The sequence below is a fragment of the Oryctolagus cuniculus genome, chromosome 9, assembly GCF_051225735.1.
Source record: "Oryctolagus cuniculus isolate XC-2025 breed Fujian yellow rabbit chromosome 9, ASM5122573v1, whole genome shotgun sequence".
Taxonomy (NCBI): Eukaryota; Metazoa; Chordata; class Mammalia; order Lagomorpha; family Leporidae; genus Oryctolagus; species Oryctolagus cuniculus.
In genome coordinates, this window is record NC_142875.1 from 105,776,879 (window position 1) to 105,803,460 (window position 26,582).

Genomic DNA, 26,582 nt, shown 5'->3' on the forward strand with positions numbered 1-26,582 from the left:
GAGATCACTCATACAGGAAGCAGCAGTGAAAATCGGTGAAAGCAAAAGCTGGTTCTTTGAGAACACCAATATCATTGATAAATCTCTCACAAGACAAGAAAAAGACTGAAAACAGAAATTACCAATATTGAGAAGGAGAGTGCTAACAGGATAATTAACATTAAAAGGAGAATTAGGGAGTTTTATGAATGCTTTATGTAAATCAGTATGACAGCTTGGATAAAATGAACATATTCCTTGAGAAACACAAACTACCAAAACTCACTCAACAAGAAATAGATAGCATGAGTAACCCAGTGTCTTTCATTTTTTTTTAAAAAAGATTTATTTATTTATTTGAAAGAGTTACATAGAGAGAGAGGCAGAGAGAGAGAGAGAAAGAGAGAGAGAGGTCTTCCATCCACAGGTTCACTCCCCAGTTGGCCGCAACTGCTGGAGCTGTGCTGATTCGAAGCCAGGAGCCAGGAGTTTCTTCTAGGTCTCCCACGTGGGTGCAGGGGCCCAAGGACTTGGGCCATCTTCCACTGCTTTCCCAGGCCATAGCAGATATGGATTGGAAGTGGAGCAGCTGGGTCTTGAACTGAAGCCCATATGGGATGCCGGTGCTTCAGGCCAGGGCATTAACCTGCTGCGCCAGAGAGCCAGCCCTGCCCAGTGTCTTTTAAAGAATTTAAGATCATAGTAGAAATAAAGTACTTTTTTTTTTTTTTCACAGGCAGAGTTAGAGAGACAGAGGGAAAGGTCTTCCTTCCATTGGGTCACCCCCCCCCCCCCCAATGGCCACTGTGGCCGGCGCTGCGCCGATCTGAAGCCAGGAGCCAAGTGCTTTCTCCTGGTCTCCCATGGGGTGCAGGGCCCAAGCACTTGGGCCATCCTCCACTGGCTTCCCGGGCCACAGCAGAGAGCTGGACTGGAAGAGGAGCAACCAGGACAGAATCCGGCGCCCTGACCCGGACTAGAACCTGGGGTGCCTGTGCCGCAGGCGGAGGATTAGCTTAGTGAGCCACGGTACCAGCCAGAAATAAAGTACTTTCAAAAGTTCGGGCCCACATGACTTCACTGGTAAATTGTACTAAATATTTAAGGAAGAGATATTCTAATTTTATACAGAATTCCAGAAAATTGAGGGAGAGGTCATTTTGAACTCATCCTGTGAACTGTAATTATCCTGATATTAAAGCCAATGAAGAAAACTGCAGATCAACATGTTGCAAGGAACATAGTTGCAGAGCTAAGATTGTAGCAAATCAAATCTAGCAAAGGTATTCATGAACAAAGGGTATTTATTCAAGAATGCAATGTTGGTTTAATATTTGCATAGCAATCATTGTAATTCAAATAAACGACTAAAGTGGAAGAAACTGGACAAAATTCATTATCTATTCCTGATTAAAATTCTCAGTAACTTTAGAACTTTCTAAATCTGATAAGGGGTGTATGAAAGGGGATTAACTCAGCAGCAGGCCAGGGCTGCTCAAATTCTGCACATTCCCAAGAAAAACTTATTTCTGTGATGGTCCTACGCCCATTTCCAGGAAAATAAGCTCTTGAAATGTTTTGTCTAATAAGAATGTATTTGTATACCTGAGGTCTTTAGTCATGTTAAGCTAGTTTGTCCAGATAGTTTTTATGAGCAGTATGATTTATGTTAATCACTTGCTTTCCGTCTTGGTGCTTCAGTAACAGTTCAGTCACACAGGTAATATTTGCTCATGTGGCTGATTCCCAGTGGAAGCCCTGACCACCTAGGCTCGGGTGAGCTTCCTCGGGTAGCAGCACTTTGCACCTGTTGGTCACACGTATTTACTTGGGAGAATTGTGTCCAGTGTGTTTGCACTGGGAATGGAAACTTGGAAGCTTGTACGTGGGTTCCTCTGGAATTCACCCATCTGCTTTTTTCCTTTTCTCATTTTATTCTGTGTCCTGTACTGTAGTAATATAGTAATGAGTACAATAACTTCTGAGGCCTATGAATTCTGGCAAACCCTGAGGGTTGTAGAGACTCTTGACATTACGAACATCTTCAAAACTTAGCTAACATCAACTTAATGGTGAAAGACTGAATATTTTCTCTTCGAAACCAGGAATGAGGCAGTGATGCCCTTTCTTTAATCAGACTTGTATTGGAGTTTCGAAAAGGCAAGGAAAAGAAATAACAGCAAGCAACATTCTACAAGAAAGAAAGCAAGCTATCTTTATTCAGGTAATATGATACATACATGGAAAATGTGATGGAGTCTGCAAAAAGCTCCTAGAAGTAATAAATGAGTTTAGTGAGATTGTTGGATATAGGACCCACGTACAAAAATCAGTGTTATCTCCTTAAACGGACAGCATATAATAAAGTTGATGTGAAATGCAATTCCATTTATAGTAGCTTCAAAAATATGAAATCATGCATAAAAGACATGCAGGATCTGCACACTGAAAATTATGAAACATTGTTGAAAAAAGTTAATAAAGACTTAAATCAAGAGTTATAACTCATGGCTGGCGCTGCGGCTCAATAGGCTAATCCTCCGCCTGCGGCACCAGCACACCGGCTTCTAGTCCCAGTCGGGGCACCGGATTATGTCCCGGTTGCCCCTCTTCCAGGCCAGCTCTCTGCTGTGGCCCGGGAAGGCAGTGGAGGATGGCCCAGGTGCTTGGGCCCTGCACCCCATGGGAGACCAGGAGAAGCACCTGGCTCCTGGCTTTGTATCAGCGCAGTGCGCTGGCCATTGGAGGGTGAACCAATGGCAAAAGAAAGACCTTTCTCTCTGTGTCTCTCTCTCACTGTCCACTCTGCCTGTCAAAAAAAAAAAAAAAAAAAGAGTTATGACTCATTCATGGATCGTAATACTCATTATTAAGATACAAAGTCTCTCCAGATAGATTTAATATAATACTAATCAAAATTTGGAGGACCTCGAATTGTCAAAGCAATTCTTAAAAAGATTGACAGAGTTGAAGAGCTAACACCAACTGATTTAAAAACTTAATACAGGGGCTGGCGGTGTAGCACAGCAGGTTAAAGCCCTGGCCTGAAGCACCGGAATCCCATATGGGCACTGGTTCGAGACTCAGCTGCTCCACTTCCGATCCAGCTCTCTGCTATGGCCTGGGGAAGATGGCCCAAGTCCTTGGGCCACTGCACCCTCATGGGAGACCCAGAAGAAGCTCCTGGCTCCTGGCTTCAGATTAGTGCAGCTCTGGTCATTGCGGTCAATTGGGAGTGAACCATTGGATGGAAGACCTCTTTCTCTCTCTGCCTCTCCTCTCTCTGTGTAACTCTGACTTTCAAATAAATCTTTTAAAAAAAATACTTAATACAAAACTAAGAGTAATCAAAACAATGTAATATTAACCCTAAGATGGAGAAATTGATGATTGGAACAGAGAGTAGAAAGACAGATTTGCAAATATGTAGATAACTACTTTCTCTATAAAGGTAAGATTCAATGAAAAAAGTTGTTTGCACATATAATATGAATATGCAAGAAAACTGCACAGTTTGCACATTAAAATTAAAAGTGGACCATAGACCTAAATGCAGAGCCTAAAGCTTGCAGATTTCCAGGAGAAAACAAAAATCTTGTGGCACTGGTTAGGCCAAGGTTTCTTACCTCCATGGAAGAAACAATAAATTGGACATCATCAAAATTTAAAACTTCCACTGTGCATAACACATTGTTTGGAGAATGAAAAGATAAGTCAGAGATTGGAGAAAATACTGGTAAAGCATGTATCATCTTTTTTTTTTTTTAAGGATTTAATTATTTATTTGAAAGGCACACAGAAGACAGGCAGAGAGAGAGAGAGAGAGAGAGTGAGAGGGGAGAGAGAGAGGTCTCCAGGAGCCAAGAGCTTCTTCTGGGTCTCCCACGCAGGTGCAGGGGCCCAAGGACTTGGGCCATCTTCCACTGCCTTCCCAGGCCACAGCAGAGAGCTGGGTCAGAAGAGGAGCAGCCGGGGCCTGAACTGGCGCCTATGTGGAATGCCGGCACTGCAGTAGCGACTTTACCTGCCACGCCACAGCGCTGACCCCACATGTATCACCTTTAAAAAAAAAAAAAGATATATTTATTTGAAAGAGTTGGGGGCGTGGAGAGATCGATCGATCTTCCTTTCTACTGATTCATTCCCCAGGTGGCTGTGACATCAGGGCTAGCCAGGGGGAGGCCAGGAGTGTCATCTGGGTCTACCATGTAGATGGCAGGGGCCCAAACACTTGGGCTATCTTCCCTGCTTTTCCCAGGCTGTTAACAGGCAGCTGGATGGAAAGTGGAGCAGCCGGGCCACCAGCAGACAGCGGCTTTACCTGCTAGGTCACGGTGCTGGCCCCAAAGCATATATCCTCTACCCAGAGTGTATTAAGAACTGTCAAGTCTTGAGAAAGAAGATAACTTGATTTTTTTTGGAAAATGACGTAAAGATATGGACACTGCATCAAAGAAGGCAGCTGATAGAAAATGAGTACAGGAAAAGGTGCTAAGCGTCATTGATCATTAGAGAAATGTAAATTAAAACTTTAAGGTGATACCACTCCACATCTATCTAATTGAAACTGTTGGCCATACCAAGTCTTAGGGGTGATATGGAGCAACTAGAACTCCTACAAATAGCTGTTGGGGAGGTAAAAGGACACATCTACTTTTTAGTTTCTAAAGAATATAAACACAGCCTTCATATGGTCAGCTTTTGAACTTGTAAGTACTTACTCAAGTAAAAGAAAAGATATGTCTATACAAAGACTTGTTATTAGGGGTTTTCAAAAAGTTTGTGAAAATGTGTATTATCTTTTAATTATATTTTTCTGTGAACCTTTGGCTGTGCATTGGCAGGTAAACATTATAGCACCTTTATTTGTAATGGTAAAAACTGGAAGCAGCCCAGGTATCCATAAATATGTGAGTAGACAAACTAAATATAATATAAAATATAATATATGTCATATAAAATATATAGTAAATATATAAATATATGTTCTCTTACTGGACTACTGCTCAGGAATAACATGGAGTTGATGCTTGATATGCATGGTAGCATAGAGGAATCTCAGATAATCATACTGAGTTAAAGAAACCAGAGAGAAATGGGTACATACAGTATATGTATGTGTATAGATCTCTAGGCAATGGACACTAGTCTGTAGTGATAGGAAGAAGATTACTGGTTGCCTAAAGGGGAGAGGCATGAAGAAACTTGTGAGGATGATGGATATGTTCATCATCTTGATGATGATGATGGTTCACAGGTGTATCCATGTTATCCAAACTCACCAAGTTGTATATAGTCAGATATACCTTAATCAAATTGTTCCAAAACATGCCTGTTGTTTTCTGCTATAAAGTCTAGAAACTAAGACTTCATAATACTCTTCGTGATATTGGGGGCAAAGTGAAAGATGCTGTGGTCTCAGAGCCACGTTTCTGGCAGAACAGGAGTTGGTTAGAGAACTTGACTTGGCCTAGTGTTGTTCCGGAGACCTTGTAACGCCTTTCAAGTGATCTGTTCATACTTTTGTAGGACTTTTCTTTTCATCCATTTTCTCTGTTCAGGCAACTAACCTTTTCTAGAATTTCTTTGTTGTTTCCTTCAGAATCTTTGCTTTTGAAGTGTGTATTCAGAATGCCATACACTTTCACTTTGCTGTAGGAGTCAAATTCTTGGTTTATTGGTTTTCCGAAGATTTAGCTTTATTGATATGTAGTTCACATGCTATGCAATTCATCCACTCAAAGTATATGCTTTAATATTTTAAAATGTATTCTCAGGGGATTTGGGCCATAATCCTGAAAGAAACAATCCCAAACACAATAATCCTGAAGGTTGAACCTTAAAAGATCAAAAATCCTTAAATTTTAAAATCTTGAAAGATTAAAATCTCAAAAATATGATTCTTGAAGAAATGAAAAAAAATATTTAAAAGATATTTTAGTTTTAAAAAAGATTTGTTTAAAAGAGTGAAAGAAAGGGGGAGAGGCAGCGAGAGCTCTTCCATTTTCTAGTTCATTCCGCAAATGGCTGTAACTATTAGGGCTGACTCAGGCTGAATCCAGGAGCCTGGAACTCCCTCTGGGTCTCCCATGTGGGTGTTAGGGGCCATGTACTTGGGCTGTCATCTGTTGTTTTCCCAGCACAGTTAACAACAGGGAGCTGGATCAGAAACAGAGCAACTAGGACGGATATAGGATGCTGGCATCACAAGCAATGGCTGAGTCTGCTGTGAACAATGCAGGCCCCAAAACGGACTTTTGGGAAACAGGAAAACAAGATGACATTTTCTTTTCTTTTCTTTTCTTTTCTTTTTTTTTCTTTTTAAGATTTATTTATTTATTTGAAAGGCAGAGTTACAGAGAGACAGAGAAAGAGAGACAGAGGTCTTCCATCCACTGGTTCACTCCCCAACTGGTCGCAATAGCCGGAGCTGTGCCAATCCAAAGCCAGGAGCCAGGAGCTTCTTTCAGGTCTCCCACACGGGTGCAGGGGCCCAAGGACTTGGGCCATCTTCTGCTTTCCCAGGCCACAGCAGAGAGCTGCATTGGAAGTGGAGCAGCTTGAACTCAAACTGGTGCCCATATGGGATGCCGGCATTGCAGGCGGCAGCTTTATCTGTTATGCCACAGTGTGGGCCCCAAGACATGACAGCGTTTCCAAGGCCACTTTACCCAATAAAATAGGCAACAATAGCATAGGTATTTTTGTAAGCATAAACATTCAGATACACTAATGATAGTGGCACAATTTACTTTCACATATACTGATGTACAGATGTACAAAAAGGGCATCTTTTCTTTTATTGAAGAAATTTCAATGTTTATATATAATACCTGTAATTCTTACAAGTAAAGGCTGTGTTGTGATAATGCATTTTCCGCTGAGTCAAATTCACAATAATATATAAAATGAATTAGAACTCAAAAGTTTTTATACAATTTGTACCCTCAGTATTGAAAATAAAGATGAAATACTTAGATAGCATAGAAAATTGTAAAAAACTAATGTTGACAATTTAACACAGTTGGGGAAAATATTTTTAAAAGAAAACCAGCCCTTCTCCCACCGCCCCCCCTCCCACTCCCAATCTGAAAAGAACATTCAGAGACATGAGAAAGTGTATCATGGGGATAGATTATGAGCAGTTGTGTGGAGATAGTTCATGGCCAGCTTTCATGACCACTAGTTGTATTTTGAAGTTCTGTATTGTAATGAATAGCTGCTTTAGGGCATAATTTTCCTTAGAGAATATATTTACAACTAATTTTTTTCCTTGGCACTGCTCTTTTTGTAATTCGTCTGACAGTATACTGACAAGAGCATTTTCTCATCTTCTGTGCCATGTTCCCATGTTGTTTTGGTTATGTGGAAATTCAATATGAATGCACTGATATTCAGACCACAGATTTTGCAGAAGCAGTACTAGTGATCAAACAGCAATGCTGTTGTGTGTCTTACTCCATTGTGCACAATTAGTTTTGAACCAGTCAGTCATTTCACTGGCCTCTTTAAGCAGCTGTAACTTAAATTCGTTAAAAGCTGCTGGAGTTTGATCAGTTAGGAAGAATGCCTGTGCAGGGAAGTGATATATTTTTACACTGTTTTAACAATTTTGTTGCTGTGTCAATCACCTGGAGAATCCCTCCCCAGAAGTCAGCTTTTTCTCCTTCTTGGGTGGCCCCCTTTTGTCTGCTCTGGGAATTGCAGGTTTGGAGATTTTGGCTTTCAGAATTTTAATCTCTTAGGATTGTGATTTTGGGGATTTTAGACTTCAGAGATTTTGATCTTTTGGGATCCTATCATTCAGGGTTTTATGGTGTTTGGGATTGTGTTTTTCCAGATTGTGACTGGCATCGATTCTCATGGTGGTGCAGCCTTTATAGTTAAATTTACGATATTTTTACCACCTCCCCAAACTCCTGGTCTATTAATTGTCACAACCCTTTCTCCTTGTGAGCCCTAAGAGATCACTAGTGTGTACTTTCTATCTTTTTAGATTTGCCCAGTCTGAGCATTTCTGTGGAATTATACAGTTTGTGATATTTTGCATCCTACATCTTTAATTTAACAAAATATTTTCAAGATTCACCCAGGTAGCATTTTACCAGTACCTCATTCCTTTTTAGGTCTGAGGAATAAGGGTATTTGTTGCATAACAATATTTTGGTCAGATGGACCACATATGTGACAGTGGTTTCTTTTTTTTTTTTTTAAGATTTATTTATTTATTTGAAAGAGTTATACACAGAGAGGAGAGGCAGAGAGAGAGAGAAAGAGATATATAGAGAGAGGTTTTCCATCCAATGGTTCACTCCCCAGTTGGCTGCAACAGCTGGAGCTGCGCCAATCCGAAGCCAGGAGCCAGGAGCTTTCTCCAGGTCTTCAACGTGGGTGCAGGGGCCCAAGGACTTGGGCCATCTTCCACTGCTTTCCCAGGCCATAGCAGAGAGCTTGATCGGAAGTAGAGCAGCTGGATCTCGAACCAGTGCCTGTGTGGGATGCTGGTGCTTCAGGCCAGGGTGTTAACCCACTGCACCACAGTGCTGGCCCTGTAACAGTGGTTTCTTAAGATTTTAATGGAGCTGAAGAATCTCTGCCTCCTAGTGATGTCATAGCTGTCACAGCATCATAGTGCAGCGCATCGCTCAGGAGTCTGTGGTGGTGCCAGTCATACAGAAGGACAGCACATCCAGTATTTTCTTGCTTATGCTAACTGGCTGTTGCTGGCTAACATATTTACTATGCTTTTTGTTATTATTTAGAGTGTACTCCTGCTTATAAAAATAAAGGTGACTGTAAAACAGTGTCCTGTATGATGCCTGCAGCAACCTCAAACATCTTGGGATTACCACATTTCTCGATTGCATCATTTTCTCTTGTGCTTGATTTAACCTCGTATTGTTTTCATCATGGCCCTAGGAGTTATAGGCTACACCATATACACAAGGAGGTCTTTACCATGTTCACAGTCTACACTGTCTTTTAATTTCATTTTCCTTTTTAAAGTTTATTTAAAGGGAACAAATTTCATGTATTTCTTATATACAGTTTTAAGAACATAATGATGCTTCCCATCACACCCTACCCTCCCTCTCTCCCTTGCTCCTACCCTCTCTTCTCCTTCCTTTCTTGTTTTCTTTCAATTTTTACAATGATATACTTTAGTTTACTTTATAATCACAAGCTTAATCCATTACATAAACAATTCAACAAGTAGTAAGTAGAAAAAACACTATTCCTCAAGAGAATAGACAAAGGCTATAAACAATAATCAGATCTCAGTTTCACTTATACACATTACTTCTTTTCTGTACTGAATATATTAGTTACCACAAGTCAGAGAAAACATAGGATATTTTTCTTTTTGGGACTGGCTTATTTCGCTAGGCATAATGGTCATTTTCCATTAACTTTGTGAAATTCCCTCAAAAAGTCTGGAAAAATATGTATTGTGATTAAGCTGTGCACGGATTTCAGAAATTTTTGCACTGCAGTAAACTTATTTTTAAGCTCCATTTTTTTCATGAACTTTGGTGTATCATTGGCTGTAGCATCTAGGTTTGTGTAAGTATGCTCTGTGATGGTCACAGTGAGGAAGTCACCCAAGGATGTGTTTCTCAGAACATACTCGGTTGTTAACTGATACACAGGTTGTTCTACTTTTGGGCGGTTATGCACATTGTTTCTTTGAACATTTGCACACAGGTTTTCATGTAGGTGTATGTTTTTGCCTGTTGCATATAAATGTAGGGGTGGGGGATTACTGGGCCACATAGGAATATAATGTTTAAAAAACTTTGAGGCATTGTCAGACTTTTCTAAGGCAGCCTTATGATTTTATGTGCCCACTAGTAGATAGCCTATAATAATGTGAAGGTTCTGGTTTCTCCACATCCTCAACAACACTGTTACTGGTTTTAACTTTAGCCATCCAGTGAGTGGAAAGTAGTATTTCTTTGTGGTATTGAGTTGCATTTCCCAGGTTACTAATGGTGTGGAGCATCTTCTCATTGCTTATTGGCCATTGTGTCTCTTTTTTTGAGAAATGTCTATTCCTATCCTTTGCCCATTTTTAAATTGAGTTATTTGCCTGTTTTTGAGTGTTGAAGGTTCCTTATATATTCTTTATAAAAGTGTGCCATTATGTTCTGTAATAGAATATTTGTAAATAGTCTCCCTTTGTGTAGTTTCTTTTTTACTTTCTTAAGGGTGTCATTTGTAACACAGAATTTTTAATTTTGATGTCGTTGCTTTGGATGCTGTTTAATATGTTCTTCAAAGGGTCACGTGTTGGATACTTGGTTCTCGAGTGTAAATATTAAGAGCTGGTGGAAACTTTAAGGGGTGCCACTTCATGCAATGGGATTAGTTCATTGGGGGACACTTCTCTTGGAAGGAATTAATTAATAGGAGCCCAGTTAGCTCTCATAAGAGTGAGTTTTTTTAATATAAAAAGAGCAAGGTTGGCCCCTTTTCACTCTCCTGCCTCCTGTCTCACCCTGTGACCTCTTCTGCACATACTCCTTCCCACATGATGCTGTCTGCATGAGGCCCTTACCAGAGACAAGGAGATGCCTCCAGAACTGTTAACTCAGACACCTCTTCTCTTCAGATTACCCAGACTCTGGTGGTTTCTTAGTAGCAGCAGAAACCAGATTAATGCCGTAGTCTAATTTATCCATGGTTTTATTTTGTTGCTTATGCTTTTGGTATCGGATCTAGGAAACCACGGCCTAACTCAAAGACACAATGACTTATTTCTGTTTTTCTCCTAAGAATTCTATTGTGTCTAGGGATCCACTGCCTAACCCAAGGTCACAAAGATTCCATGGTTTGTGTTTTTCTTTCCCCCCTGAGAGTTCTGTACTTTTGGCTCTTAAGTTTAGGACTTTTACCTATTTTGAGTGATGTGTGTGTGTGTGTGTGTGTGTGTATGACGTTTAGCATGTGGATTTCCAGATGTCCCAGTCTCTCCCATCGAAATACCTTGGCATCTTTGTTGAAATCAGTTTACCATAGATAGAAGGGTTTATTTTTAGATTTTTTGTTCTCTTGCATTGATCTATTTGTCTGTCTTTATACTGGTACCACACTGTCTTGTTCACTGTAGCTTAGTGGTGAGTTTTCAAATCAGGAAGTGTGGATCCCCCAGTTTTGTTCTTTTTCAAGATCACTTGGTTATGCGTTCTTTGCATTTTCTTTTCTTTTCTTTTCTTTCTTTCTTTCTTTTTTTTTTTTTTTTTTTTTGACAGGCAGAGTTAGACAGTGAGAGAGAGAGAGACAGAGAGAAAGGTCTTCCTTCCATTGGTTCACCCCCTCAAATGGCTGCTATGGCCGGCGCAGCGCGCTGATCCTAAGCCAGGAGCCAGGTGCTTCCTCCTGGTCTCCCATGCGGGTGCAGGGCCCAAGCACTTGGGCCATCCTCCACTGCCTTCCCGGGCCACAGCAGAGAAGTGGACTGGAAGAGGAGCAACCAGGACAGAACCAGCGCCCCGACCGGGACTAGAACCTGGAGTGCTGGCGCCACAGGCGGAGGATTAGCCTAGTGAGCCGTGGCACCGGCCTTTGCATTTTCATATGAATTTTAGGATCACCTGATGAATTATTGCGACAAGACCAGCAGGGATTTCAATAGGGATTGCATTAAATCTAGATTTGGGAGGTATTGTTATCTTAATACTAAGTCTTCTGAGCCATGAACATGGAATTTAAAAATTGTATTTAGATTTTCTTTCAATAGTGTAATGATGTTTTCAGTGCCCATGTCTTACACATCTTTTATTAAATTTATACCTAAATATTCTATATTTTTGGTGTTATTCATAAAGAGATTGTTTTAATTTCATCTTAAAAGTTTCTTTTTAAATTTATTTGAAAGCTAGAGAGACAGACAGATCTTTAATCCACTGGTATACTCTTCAGATGTCCATAACAGCCTGATGGGGCCAGGCTGAAGCCAGGAGCTGGAGCTCAGTCTGTGTTTCCTGTGTAGGTGACAGGGATCCAAGTATGTGGGCCATTCCCGCTGCCTCCCTGGGAGTGCATAGCAGGAAGCTGAAATTGGAAGCAGAGCTGGAATCAAACCCAGGCACTCTAAGATGTGCTGGTCCCAAATTGTGTTTTCACTGCTGTGCCAAACATCTGCATCTAATTTTATCTTTTGAATGTTCCTTGTTAATGTTTGGAAATACAGAAATTTTTATATTGATTTTTATATCCTGAAACTTCGTGAACTTGTTTGTTCTAATAGTGGTTCCTAAGAATTTTATGCACAAAGATATGTCACTGTATATATAGCTTTACCCCTTTCTAATCTAGTTGCATTTTATTTTTCTTAAATAATTACCATGATTAGAACTTCCAGTACTAATTTAAATAGAAGTGGTAAATGCAGGTATCCTTGTCTTGTTTCTAATCTTAGAGGGAAAATATTCCATCTTCGAATTTTAATTATGATGTTAGCTGTGGGGTTTTTGTAATTCCTCTTTTTCAAGTTGAGAAAGTTCTCCCTCTATTCCTAATTGATAACTTTTTTTTAAATCATGAAAAGGTATTGGGTTTTTGTCAAATTTGTTTTCTGTATGTGTTAAGATGATCTTTTTGCTGTTGTCTTTTGTTCTAACATGTATATGTCTTTGTTTGAGCTGCTATAACAGAGTGCTATAGACTAGGTTGCTTATAAACAAGAGAGTTTTTTTCTCACAGTTCTAGAGGTTGGAAGTCCAAGACGCAGGTGCTGGCAGCTTTGGTAAATGGGGAGAACCTGCTTGTTGGGTTATAAACAGCTGTGTTGCTGGGTCTTCACATGGCAGAAGGGAGAAGGGAGCTGTTGGGGTCTCTTAGAAGGGCCCTAATCCCATTCGTGAGGGCTCTGTATTTGTGACATAATCACCTTCCCAAGTCTTACCCTTATAAACTATCACATTGAGAATTAGAATTTCAACATAGGAATTTTGGGGACATACAAACATTCTGCCTCTGTCCCACACCATTCATGTTATTCTTGCATGCAAAATGCATTTGTCCCATCTCAGTCATCCCCAAAGTTTTTCCTTCCTTCCTTCCTTCCTTCCTTCCTTCCTTCCTTCCTTCCTTCCTTCCTTCCCTCCTTCCCTCCCTCCCTCCCTCCCTCCCTCCCCTTCCTTTGGTTCACCCCCCAAATGGCCGCTATGGCCATGTGCTGCACAGATCTGAAGCCAGGAGCCAGGTGCCTCCTCCTGGTCTCCCATGCAGGTGCAGGGCCCAAGCACTTGGGCCATCCTCTACTGCCTTCCCGGGCCACAACAGAGAGCTGGCCTGGAAGAGGGGCAACCGGGACAGAATCCGGCGCCCTGACCGCGACTAGAACCTGGAGTGCTGGCGCCACAGGCAGAGGATTAGCCTAGTGAGCCATGGCACCGGCCATCCCCAAAGTTTTAACTCATTCCAGCATCAACTCTAAAGTTCCAGCGTTTAATCTGAATATCACCCAAATCAGATATGGAAGAGACTCAAGGTTGGTTTTTTTTTTTTTTTTTTTCATCGTGAGACAAATTCCTCTCTGGCTGTGAAACCGAACAATTACATAGTTCTGAAATACAGTGGTGAAGTAAGCATAGGAAAGACTCCTACCGCAAAAGGGAGAGAAAGAAGAGAGGAATGACAGGTCCCAGGCAAGCTCCATGAGATCTTAAGGTTGGAGATTACTATAATCTGTTGGGATGGATGCTCTGCCTTTCAGACCCACTGGGGCAAATGTCCTGAATTCTGGACCTGTTGTGGTTGACTGTGTCATCCCCAGGGCTTTCGGTGGTCCTGCTTTCATAGTTTCAGGATATGCCATTCTGCTTTTTGAAAGCAAGGTGAAAAACCCTTCTCTTTTTGCCCCTCATTTAAACCAAGGAGGCAACCTTGTTGATCTCCACATTGCTTTCAGTGTCCTTCTTCCCATGTCTTGAAGAATAGCATGTATTTGCAGTTGAATGTAGCTCTGTGGTCCCATCCTGTAAAATCCAAGTTCAACAGCCTTGTCCATTCCTTCCTGTCTCCTTCCTCTTCTGTTCAGACTGGCAGGTCTCCTGCTGTGGTGTAAGTTCATGGTTCATACCCATATTAATCCAGTGGTCACTTGGTCACACCCTTAGTGCTGTCTGCAGAATAGGTTTTCTCATTCTTTTCAATATGAGTCTTGAAAGACAGTGCATCTGTGAAGCAAAGGAATGAAGTTAAGCTTGGCAACAGAGAGAAGGAACAGCTCTTCATCTGTGAAAACATGGCAGTGGAGCTTGGTAAACTGGGGAAGAACCGATGCTCAGGAGGCCTTGGGCTTTCTTTAATCTGTTTACTAACTCTGATGCTCGACAAAAAATTGGTATTATTCTGTGCTTTGATCTTTTCCTGACTTTAAGTGGAAGATAGTGACTTCTTTCACCCGCCTGTTGGGTTGTGGAGGAAAAGGTTGTGTAAACAAAGAATTTTAGAAAATTTGAAGTGCTTCAGGTGTGTTCAACGTCATGCTCCCTGTCTGTAGTGCTGGCCTCTCTAAAGTAGGATGAAAATAAGAGGGGTCTCCCCTAGGTCCCACCCACAGCTGCTTACGAAGAATTCCTGAAGGACTTCCTTAGAACACTTTTGCTTGTCATCTGGCTTAAAGTAAGGTCTTGAGGACAGTGCGAAGTAGCAGAGCACACATGTTGTGCATATGCTCTATAAAGGATTCTTTTCTTATTTCCATTCCTTTTTTTAGTGGAAAAATAACGCATAAGCTAAATATTTATCTTAACTGTTTGCTTCAAATTCATCTTTCTAAAATTTTCTGGTTATTTTCAGAAGAAAAAACTGAATTCCGGTCACTCTTACTTTCTGTGTGTCTCTTTCTGTCTCAGTGAAGTAATATGACCAATGATGGAAACAAGAATCAGAGCTTGTGAATGTTTAACTGGGCACTTGATCTGAAATGTTAAATCGTCTTTATTATCTAGTTACATATGTAAAGTAAATAGGGAATCCTGAACCTGAAGTTCTTGATCCTAGGGTGTTCTGTTTTTCATTTCTTAGCAGCCAATCAACTTTAAAACATGAAGAAATAAAAACCAGAAAATAATAATAAATATTCCTTGGAGAGAGTTTCCAAACATGAATAAAATTTAAAAAGATAACAAGGCCCATTCATTGAGCTCAGTCAGGTACTGTACTTGATACTTTCCTACATTATTTCATTGTTGTTCTAATAACATCCAGATGAGGAGGCAACCTTTAATTTTCCATTTTGTAGGGAGGGACCCATGGCCTAGACAAGGTCTAAAAGGTATATGGTAAATTGATAGCATTGGCCAACCTTGGAGAGAAGGCAGGTGAGAGGTCTCAGAGATGGAAGTGATGATCAGAAAGGTCTTCAGCTTTATCATGAATGTTGTGAGTTTTTACAAGGACAATGTTCTCATCTATTAGTTGTGCAGATTTAAATGAATAATTTTAGTGCACTGAAAGAATAAGGATAGGAAGGCGCATTCCATATAAAGTTTAATCTTCCTTGACTAGCCTCTTTGTTCAGTTTCTAGTGACTTCTTCATCAAAATATCCACCTATGAGTATTTAAAAACTTTTTAAAGGTATTGTGTATGTGACTTAATTGGTATAGTTAAAATTATAATCAATACTTGATAATGAAGTATAAGGCAGTATTGGTCAAGTGCACAGACCCTGGAACCAGACTGGTTTTGAATCTTGGCTCCCCATTGTATGACCTTTCTGCTTCCAGTTTCCTCATTTATGAATTTGGAATAATAATAGTGCCTGTCTCATATAGGTGGTTGTGAGGCCTAAATGAATGATTGTCTGCAGAGTATTGAGAACTGCACTTAGCACCAAGTAAGAGCCATGTGAGGACTAGCTGGTATTATTTTAAAACTTAGCAAGCATTCTGGCAAATGGTTGTACATGCAGCCAGACTTTTTTTATTTATGTGTCTGTAAACATATATGTGTATATACACACATACACATATACATTCATATGGGTAAATATAGATTTATTTTCATCAAAATTGGATCAAACTATTTCTATTTTTATAACTTTGTACTCAAGATCATATTTTTTACATATAGCCTCTTCCCATGCCATTAAATGAAATAATGACTTTAGAACAAAAATCATTTGCATTTGATCTTAACTGTTAGTGAACATATGATAAAATAGAAATTCCTTGGGATATACTGAAAACCTGATGTGCATGTAGATGTGGATATCATGTACTTAAAGTATTTCAGTGGGCACTGATATGTTTTACCTAATGTGATTATTATTTGCCTGATTTGTTAAAGTAGTGATACTTGGCATTTTAAAATGTTTTTCTTCAGAGCCAATAGAATTTAGAATGCTGTTTTTAGAGTGTCAGTGTGAGAAAGACGCTTGGAATATGGTTGTTTATAAAGAAGTAAAGTGATGTTTAGAAAGTACCGTAATTATTAATTATTAATGAGATTATTTCTTCCACCACCCCTCTCTGACTTTTCAGGAGATGTTTCACAAAGCAGAAGAATTCTTTCCCAAAACAATGGACAGTGAAATGGATGACATGGACACATCAGATACACAGTGGGGCTGGTTTTACTTGGCAGAGTGTGGGAAGTGGCACATGTTTCAGGTATCTTCTTCCCTTGAATTTAGCAGGAGGGGTTTAGGTTCACTTAGTATCATCTTGCTGAGTTATATGAAGGGACTTCAAAGTTTGTGAAAAATACAATTTAAATTGTTTGGGGTATATACATTTTGAAATCCACATGTAGTTTTTTCATATTAGCATTTTCCCGTAAACTTTTTGAGAACCCCTTGTACAGTGCATAAGAAGAGTGCAGAACTTGGAAGAAATCAAACCTTAAGGAAGTCAAGTAGCATAACTAAGAGAAAAGTTAGAAATTTGTCTAGTCCTTTTCCTTTTCTTTTCCCCAGTTTTCAGAGTAAGTTTATTTAGATAAACAGCATGGTCACTGTGTGTCCAGAGGGTAAATGTGACTGAGAGTTGCTTGGTGTCAGTATGTCTGAGCAACTCCAAGTTTGATTTGGTGGACAAAGAGAGCAGGAAGGTCAAGTTCATAGTCAACACCTTCTACACTCTAGGTATTATGTTAGGTTTCATATGTAGACTTTCTCCTTCATCCTCACAGCAACTCTGAAGCAGGTGTTAACACTGTCTTACCCATCAAAGAAAGTGAGGCTCAGGGAAGTTAACATCATTTGTCCAGGGTCACTCAGATGGTTAAGCTCAGATTTGAACCCATATGCAAAAACCTGCAGTCTTTTTTTTTTTTTTTTTTTTTTGAGCCTCACCGAGCTATTTAAAAGAAAATTTAATTTAATTTGAGCCACTCAGAAAGCATGGTTTTTAGAATATTTTGTAAAAAGTATAATAATTTGAACAAAGGGACTATAACTGGTTGTTTCTTCACTGGAAATCCATAAATGATTTTCAGTATGCTGATCCTCCCTAAATGCTAGGGACTAGAAAAGGTGATCAGTAAGTTTCCCTCCTCCGTCCATTCCCTGTTTCTGTGACCACAATACCACCTCTGTGGCCAGGTCATTAATGTGAACAGCTGGTAAATAAAACTTTCTGGTTTGTCTTAAAGCCGGATACCAACATTCAGTGTTCAGTTAGCAGTGAAGATATCGAAAAAAGCTTCAAAACAAATCCTTGTGGCTCCATTTCTTTTACTACTTCCAAATTCAGCTACAAGATAGACTTTGCAGGTATGTTTTTTTCCCTAATAGTTGTGTGTTTTTAGTATATTGGTATGGTAAAATCTACTAAAAAAGCTCTGAAGTTCAAGATTAGATGATATATTTGAAAACAGTGAAGTAAATCCTTTTTGTTCACAAAAATCCCTTTAGAAAAATCCAGGAGTTAAAATCTTCTTGACCAACATTGCCTTTTGTTAAGGCATGTGTATATACTTCGTTGTATTGATGTATGTGGAGACTGTCATATATTTTGAGTTCATGTAATGCTTGTCTTCTAGGGACTGCAAACACTTATAGCTGTTGTTTTATTCATCATCACATTAGTCTTCTGAAATAGGTAGGAACCTTTTAATTTTAAAGATCGAACTGAGATGTTAAGTGAGAAACTCATAAATGCCTCACAATAGGTCAAGACCAGGTTTAGCTGAATGACCCTCCTCTTGGTGTGTTTGCCTTAAAACTGTTTCTTCAATGGAAAAGGCTTCTGCCATTTTCTACTTTCATTGGCTCTTTCACAGATTAGCCAGCTTGTCTGCCCATTGGCCCCACTTTGGATTTTATTCATGATAAATGGGCATGTTTTTGGTATTCCATGAAAAAGCTTATTGGATTCAGCCTCTTAGGTTTCACTGTTGAGTGCTCAGAGGCAGACAAGACCTGGATGGTGGAAGATTGCTGATGAGTGTGTACTTTGATTGCTATACAGCTTCGTTGTCTCTCTACCTATTCTTGCTCAGTTTCCATGAGTGCCTTTATGGCAGTGTTAATAATGTTTTGTGGTTGGGCAAGTTGGTAAAACCTTAAGATATTTCTGTGGATGAACCAAGGTAAAGGAGATTTGCCCAGTAAGGGATTGATACAACCAAATATCTCACGTGTGCCATCCCACCAAAGTTGTTGTTCCTGCTTTTTGTTGTTGCTGCTGTTAAGAGTTAAAGCTATTGGATTCTTACTCTTGAATAACTATGACTTTTTTCTTTTTTAACAACATTAGGCAAATATGCTGCCATTCAGGGAGTGCCGGCACTGGTCTCTCTGCTGTTACCTAGGTGGAAGGTGTTAGGTAGACGTTTTAGTCTCTTGTGCAAATGCTGTTTCGGAAGCAGTACTGAAGCAGAATAATACGTGTTGGACTTCAGGCTTCATGTAGATGATGAAGTTTGTCAAAGCAGCTGATAGGTCGTTCCACAAGCCACACGTTTCTGAAAGAAACTGCACTTTGTGGAAATTTCCAGTCAGAAAATACAGTTTATTAGAATATGTCATTATCAAAGAATAGAAGTCATATATATTAGTAATCCAAATTTCCCAACCCTGTGTGTAATGAAGCAGATTAAAAGGTGTAAATATTAGCATTTCACATATGCTGTTTGCAAATTTATTTGCCTCAGCCATTTGGCCTCTAGCCAACACAGGTTCTCACTATAAAAATGGTTAAAAAGCAAATTTAAAAGAAGGTGGTTGAAGAAGGTGACACCACAGGTCTTGCCTGTAGTAGCCCCTTTGTGTTCAGAGTCTTAGAGAATACAGAAAGAGCAGAACACACTTCATACCAGCATTTGCCTGGATGAGTGAACCCCTTTATTTTGGAATGGAATGATGGTAAATAAATGAGATAAACTGGCCAGAATCTTACATTAAGACTTACTACTTAACTTTGTGGGAATGAAGAAATGGAAGAACCAGACCTAGTCAGTACTGATACGGCTAAGGCATGTATGAAAGCAAAAGTGATACTTGTGGTTAATCTTACACCTAGAATCTTGTATATAAGTAGGTGTTGGGTCTAGCCAGCTTGTCTGTTGGGTTCAAGCATACAGTTTAAAGAGAAGGCAAGAAATGTTCAGATATTTGAAAGTCTGTGAGTTCTGCGAGTTTTCTAAGAATGATGTGTTTTTTATTTTTTCAAAAATTTTAGAGAAATCAAAATATGTTTTTCTGCGTAATAAACCAACTAGAGGACTTAGTACTGTCATTTCTATCTAGAATCCTGAACTTCCCTAGGTTTAGAACTCTCCTGTTCTGCTTTCAGTTTAACCTGACTGATGCAGAAGTGAATATTCCCTGCATGCTGGATAGTATGTGGAATTAGCATGTTCCTATGTGACCTTGGATCGAGCAGTGAAGCTGTGCCCCCTGGAGAGCACCTCTGTGACATGATACATAGATGGATGGTACAGAATCCTTAGAGTCAGTTACTCTCAAAGCTCCGTGTGTCCTGCTCACCTCATGGTGTGGCTGCTAACATTCCTGTGGCTTATCTGATATCTTTGTCCTTGTGTACAGAAATGAAGCAAATGAATCTCACCACTGGAAAACAGCGCTTAATAAAAAGAGCTCCCTTTTCTATCAGTGCTTTCAGGTATTGTAAAGAGAATAGGGGTGGGCATTCAGTGATCTTAACCTTGGTCTTGTAAATATTGAATCTCTCATTTGTTGATGAAATAGCAACATTATTATTTCCTGTCAATATTTCCTTTCCTGATACTCTTTTTCTTTCTCCTTGTATGTTTATATTTTTTAATTCTTCAGAACGGTTTGCATGGTAATTACCTAATGGTCTCTGCCATAAATCCTTAAAATAACCCACTGAGGTAAGTTTGAATTGTTCACTTGAAAAGACTTTCATAGAATCATCCAATTATCTGGACCATAAATCCCAGGTAATGGCCCACTTTTCTACACCTCCCTTGATCCCCATAGAGCAACCACTGCACATGCTTTTGAATCTGTAGTAACTAAAGGAGACCTAAAGAAGATGGTAGCACTGTGAGACAAGAGTATAGTTTTGTCTTCCCTGGATCTGAGTTATAAAGTTTCCTGTTTGCTCTCTCTGGAAGCTTAGACTGAGAAAAGGAAATATAAATGCCAGAAGAAAACTAATATTTGCTATTCATGTGAATGGAATTGAAGGAAAAAATCTTAGCAATAATTCCTATATTCTGCAATGATTCCTCAGGCAAATATTGAAATTCCTTCTGCTCAAAGAATTTAAAAGGAAACTGGCAAAAAAAAAAAAAAAAAAAAAAAAAACAAAGGTAACATGTGAATTGTAGGGAATGCCCATTTGTTCATTCCAAGAAGATATTTTGAAAGGATTAAAGAAAAAAATATTTTTAAGTATCTATCATTTTGTTTCTCAGAACTTGGCTTATATTTTAGCATCATTATTTTAAAATTATCCAAATAATTACATAGTGAATGCTCTAGGACTTCAGTGGAACACAAAGGATATTCTTTTCTTACTAGCTACATCATAGCCACATTCTTCAGTGCAAGGAGTATAGTAAAAAAATTACTTACCTTCAAAAGGATATGTAATCTGGGAGAAAAATAAGACATAATAATGGAAAATGGTATTGTAATTGTGTGTTGTTATATCTGATATGCCTTTGGTATGGGGAAGAGGCACAGGATGGGGTGAAGCACTTTTTTCTGTCCTAGACTAAATGTACAAGCATAGAAGGAACACAGGAAAGGGAATAATTAAACAGAGTAGAGGGCAATACACAGATAATAACCAAAAAGGAAGAATAGTTAGGGTAAACAGAGAGGTGGAGGTCGGTAGATGCTGACAGAGAAATCTTTATTGCTGTACCAGATTGAGCCTTTGTTACATGCAAGGCAAAGATACCTACTGCCTCTTGGCAAGGAGTTAATTAAAGATATGGGTTACATAAGAAGTTTTTTTCCATAGCCAAAAGATACTTTATGCAAAGTGAGAAAATGTTGAGAATATGTTTGTATTCATTATTACAGTTGAAGTGCTAATCACTGTAGTACAGGAAGTACTTGTAGGACTCTAGGGCAGAGAATTTGAATAGTTCATACTCATAATTAAGAAATGCAAATTAACACCAGACTGTTTCTTACTATTAGGTTAACAGAAACTCGAGTTTGATAACGTGCCTTTATGGAGAGGTTGTTGGAAATTAGACATTCTCTGTACTCCCAGTGAGGATGTCAGTTGTCTAACCTTCAAGGACAGCATTTGGGAAGTATCTGTCAGAATGGTGATACATAGGTGCTTTGATCCAGAAATTTCATTTTAAAGATGTTATTCTACAGGTGAACTAATGGAGACCTGTAAAATGACAAATGGGCAAGCTTTTTTTTCAGCATTCTTTACACAGTAACAAGTAGTTGAATACAAGCTAAATCTCATCCATAGTGGTCTGGCTAAATTATGGTATATCTATACAATGGAATTCTAAGTGCTTATGAAATAGGATGCATTCTTTCATTCAGCTTTTATTTATTAAGTGTTTACCAGGCTCTGTTGTAGGCTCTGGAAATGAGGATACTTTCTATGTACCTGTTACAGTGCTCCCCCAAATCTGGTTAGAGGAATAGCCAAAGAACCCCCAAAATTGGGTCCATTTGCCTGGCACTTAGCAAGCCAATTATTGACACAAGTGTGGGGGAAGAAAGTAGGAGGGTCTTTTTGCAGTTCTCAGAGCAAGGAGTTGAGCAGCTGTGGCTTAATTCCCTGACTCCTTGAGGGAACAAGAGCGGTGGATCTTACAGATTCAAATGGAGGTTGAGCAACACATGTTCAGTTAGAGTGTGGGCCTCTGGTTGATCCCTGGTTCTTGGGACCTTCCTTGGATTGGTCAGCAATAGATGGCTTGTGTGTTCTTCTGAAAATGCTGTGATGCAGAGTAGGCTTTGGCCCTTCTTGGGTAGATTGGTTATTGCTTTATTTGATTAGGGCTTAAAGTTCCTGTACAACTCAAAGTAGGGTCTAGCAGTAGTATTATATTAGTTACTGAACAGACAATTAAATTCTGAGTTTTGCAGTCTGGAGTCCTTGAAAGGCTGACCCTTGTACACTTAATTTAATGAGCTAATTTTTTTTTAAAGATTTATTTATTTTACTTGAAAGTCACAGTTACACATAGAGAGAGAGAGAGAGAGAGAGAGAGAGAGGTCTTCCATCTGCTGGTTCACTCCCCAGATGGCCACAATGGCCAGAGCTGCACCAGTCCAAAGCCAGGAGCTTCTTCTGGGTCTCCCATGTGGGTGCAGGGGCCCAAGGACTTGGGCCATCTTCTGCCTTCTCAGGCCATAGCAGAGAGCTGGATTGGAAGTGGAGCAGCTGGGTCTGGAACAAGCTCCCATGTGGGATGCCGGCACCACAGTTGGTGGTTTTACCCGCTACACCACAGCACTGGCCACTGAGCTAATCTTTAGTAAGGAGTTGACTTGAAATCACCACAGAGGAGTTGCAATCTAAGGGAGAGAGACTGGGGCCTGATAAAATCTGCATCAGAGACCTTAGGGATGGGGCTCCTTTTTATACTATAGGGAACGTTCTCATAGAATATACTAAGTAAAATAAAACCAGGCACAGAATATGTATACATGATGATACCATTTGTGTGGGCAGAAAACTTCACCTAAAGAAGTTCTGAAAGATTACCCAAGAGACTAAAAACAGTGAGTACTGTAGTCTAGGTAAGAAGTAAGAGTTGGACAGGCCAAGCATTGGAACAGAAGGGAGAGTCGGCACATCTCTTTATTCACATTCATTTTAGTCATATGTTGATTTCTTCAAAAACTAAGATGAGTTTAGAAAAAGTAAACTAAAGCTAGGTTTCAGATTTCTTCATTTCTTCCAGGAAGCCTGAGATGGCAGGGGCCGGGGAGACCTGTGTCAGGATCAGCCTTTCACTATTCCGTCTCCCAGTGTCGGTGTCTTCTTCTGTGGCCACATCCAGTGGCTTGAACATGTTTCATGGTTTTTCAGATTCGCTAACTGCATTAAGTGAATTAACTGTAGACAGCATATCTAGAAGAATAGTAGACAATAAACAGAAAAAGATTTAATTTTGAATTAGATCTTGGAGGATATCAAATGTATGGCTGAGGAGTCTTGATTTTATTAAATATGCAATATAAGTAAAAATATAAGTAAGTATAAATAAGACTTTCGGCTTCTCTCTTTTAATAGCAAGTTTGGTTGTCTTCTTAGTGATTTTCTTTGCCTAAAATCTTCCTTACATTTTAAAGAAATTTTTAAAAAATCAAGATAGAACTAAACAGCTGTTTTTGAAAATTTGATGGTATATAGTATTGGATATTTTTCATTAAAGTTAGCAGTCCAGCTTCTAAAAAGTAGTATCCAGTAGAAATTCAATAAATATTTTAAAATAAAGAAACCAAGGGCTACAGTTTATTGCATTTGTCATAATACCCTGAACATGAGCAATCAGCTTAGGAGGAAGGGCTGACTCACTGATAATAATTGTAGTTGGCTTCTAATATTTGTTTTATCTTTGCTGTTTGAAGTTACATCTGTGAAAATGAAGCCATCCCTATGCCCACACACTGGGAGAACGTGAATACTGAAGTCCCGTATCAGGTAAGCACTGCACTGACCATCTGTACTGTGGAGGAAACTGGAAAAGGCTGTAGTAAAGCTGTGCAAAATTCCTTTTCCAGCTTATTTCTCTGCACAACCAAACACATGAATATAATGAAGTTGCTAACCTCTTTGGGAAAACAATGGATCGCAACCGAATTAAAAGAATCCAGAGAATTCAGAATCTAGACTTGTGGGAGTTCTTCTGCAGGTGAGGCGACTTCTCTGACTCTTCTCCTTGCCTCTGAGCTGCTTGTGGTCTTAGCACGGTTCAGTGGTGCAGCGTGGATGTTGAAAGGTATTCGTTTTCAGTGCTGCAGGCGGCTGTGTTTCTCTGCACCTGGTCTCAGCACTGTGCTGCAGCGTTCTCAGGGAATGGGAGAGAGCTGCTTTGTAAGGAAAAGCCAGGCTTTGCTTGCAGAGTTGCGAGGCGAGCAGCTCTCTCCTTCCAGTTAGGTTGAATAAGACATCTCTGGAAGCATTTGTTTTGCTTGAATTTTTTTGTTTGTTTCGTATTTTTAACAATTGCACTGTTTCGCTTGTAGCCGTTTGCTTATTTTGTGTTAAAGAACACTTAAAATGTACCTTCAGATTTCCTGCCTAGCCCAAAGGTTATGGTGTAGATTTAAAACTCAGTCTGTTACCATGTTTAGGTTGGAAATGACCCAGTGGATTACTCTCTGTACTTAACCTAAAAGCAAGCCCATCCCAGATAACAGAGATGCTGTCCAAATTAGCCTGTTGTACTATATACTTTATATTACTTAAAATAAATGGCTTTATATACTTTAATTACTTAAAATAAATGGCTCTCTGACATATTTGGAAGTAATACGTGTGGGTGGGGTTTGATTTTAATATTTTTAATAAACACTGACTTTTTAAAGTTTTTATTCAGAAAAATTTCAAGCAGACATTAAAGCGAAGAGTCTAATCTAATGAACCCACATACCCATCATTCTGATTCAACGTTTATCACTGTCCACCATACGCAGGCCATCGCTGTGGTGGTTATTGCTGTTGCTGAGGTATTTTCAAACAAATCCCAAACTAGGACTCCTCCACTTTCACACCCATGAGAATCAGGCTGGCTTTTGTTTGATAACGGTGTGTGGAGTCCCTGACTGGTTTATATGTCCTGAGTGCATTCTGTGATTTATTCTCATTATAGTGTGTGCTAAAACAAGGGGCTTTCTGCTTGTGTTCTTTATAGTCTTGAGTCTTTGGATTAAGCCACCTTTTACTTTTGACAGCTGAGTTTGACTGAGTCTAGACAGTTTTATTCAGGTCTTGTTTAAGAAACGAGTCCCTTACATGAAGATAGATGCCTCTGTCTCCACTGATCTTATTCTCAGTGAACAAAGTATGTTTTTCTAAAATGATCTGATATACCCATAATTCATTTAAACTGTTCTTTATTTTCACTTCATTGGAAAGGCAGAGAGAGAAGGTGAGAGTCTTTTCATCCACTGGTACACTCTTGAAATGCCTGCAACAGCTGGAGCTGGACCGGGCCAAAGCCAAGAACCTAACCTCCATCCGGGTATCCCATGTGAATGGCAGGGGCCCAAGGTCTAGAGCTATCACCTGCTGCTTCCCAGAGTGCACAGCAGCAGGAAGCTGAATTGTCAAGAGTATGCAGGAATGTGTAGCAGAATATCTGGAGTGGTCGTGTGATTTTCTTCAGAATCCTTGGTTGGAATGAATTGATCTGGAATTGAAATTAGAGCATTAGCAGGGCCCAGACCATGCAGGGCTGTGTAAACTGAATTTAAGGGGTTTGGGCTTTCTCCTGGGATTGTAGAAAGCCATTGTAGGACTTTAAGCAAGAGAGAGATGGATCTGATTTACATTTTAGAAAACCCATTCATCTGGTTATATTGTGGAGAAGAGATTTAAGGTAGCGATTCTCTCCTGGGGTGATTGTGCCCAAAAAGGGAACATTTGATAATAACTGATGACATTTTGCTTATCACCTGGTAGGGTTGAGAGGTGCTCTTGGCATCTACTGGGTAGAGGCCAGGATTGCTAAACATCTTTCAGTGCACAAGACAACTTCTACAACAAAAAATTATCTGGCCCAAAATATGAGTTGTGCTAAGGTCTGACTTAAAGGGACCACAGCTTAAAACAAGAGGCCAGCTTTTTTTTTTTTTTTTTTTAAGGTTTATTTATTTATTTGAAAGTAGAGTTATACAGAGAGAGAAGAGGCAGAGAGAGAGAGAGAGAGAGAGACAGGTCTTCCATCTGATGGTTCATTCCCCAGTTGGCCGCAATGGCTGGAGCTGAGCCGTTATGAAGCCAGGAACCAGGAGCCTCTCCTGGGTCTCCCATGCGGGCGCAGGGCCTCAAGGACCTGAGCCATCCTCCACTGCTTTCCCAGGCCACAGCAGAGCGCTAGACTGGAAGTGGAGCAGCCGGGTCTCAAGCCAGCGCCCATATGCTGGCACCTCAGGCCAGGGAGTCAACTCACTGCGCCACAGCACTGGCCCCAAGAGGCCAGTTTTGGACATCAGTTCAG

General features: G+C 39.8%; 1 protein-coding gene across 50 annotated transcripts in view; it reads left to right on the forward strand.

Annotated features, from left to right (window-relative positions):
- Positions 1 to 26,582, forward strand: part of PARP11 (poly(ADP-ribose) polymerase family member 11) — a 46,646-nt gene that overhangs the window by 11,752 nt on the left and 8,312 nt on the right. For 8 of the 50 annotated variants that reach the window (XM_008259681.5, XM_070048443.2, XM_008259677.5 and 5 more), the window contains 5 exons: positions 16,475 to 16,603; positions 17,586 to 17,706; positions 19,984 to 20,059; positions 23,989 to 24,061; positions 24,142 to 24,272. In XM_008259681.5, the coding sequence (XP_008257903.1) occupies positions 16,475 to 16,603; positions 17,586 to 17,706; positions 19,984 to 20,059; positions 23,989 to 24,061; positions 24,142 to 24,272 (530 nt within the window). Of the gene's footprint in view, positions 1 to 15,015; positions 15,144 to 15,766; positions 15,840 to 16,474; positions 16,604 to 17,585; positions 17,707 to 17,975; positions 18,035 to 19,983; positions 20,060 to 23,988; positions 24,062 to 24,141; positions 24,273 to 26,582 lie in introns of all 50 variants that reach the window. The other 42 variants (XM_017343384.4, XM_051850223.3, XM_089303791.1 and 39 more) reach the window with 19 other exon arrangements.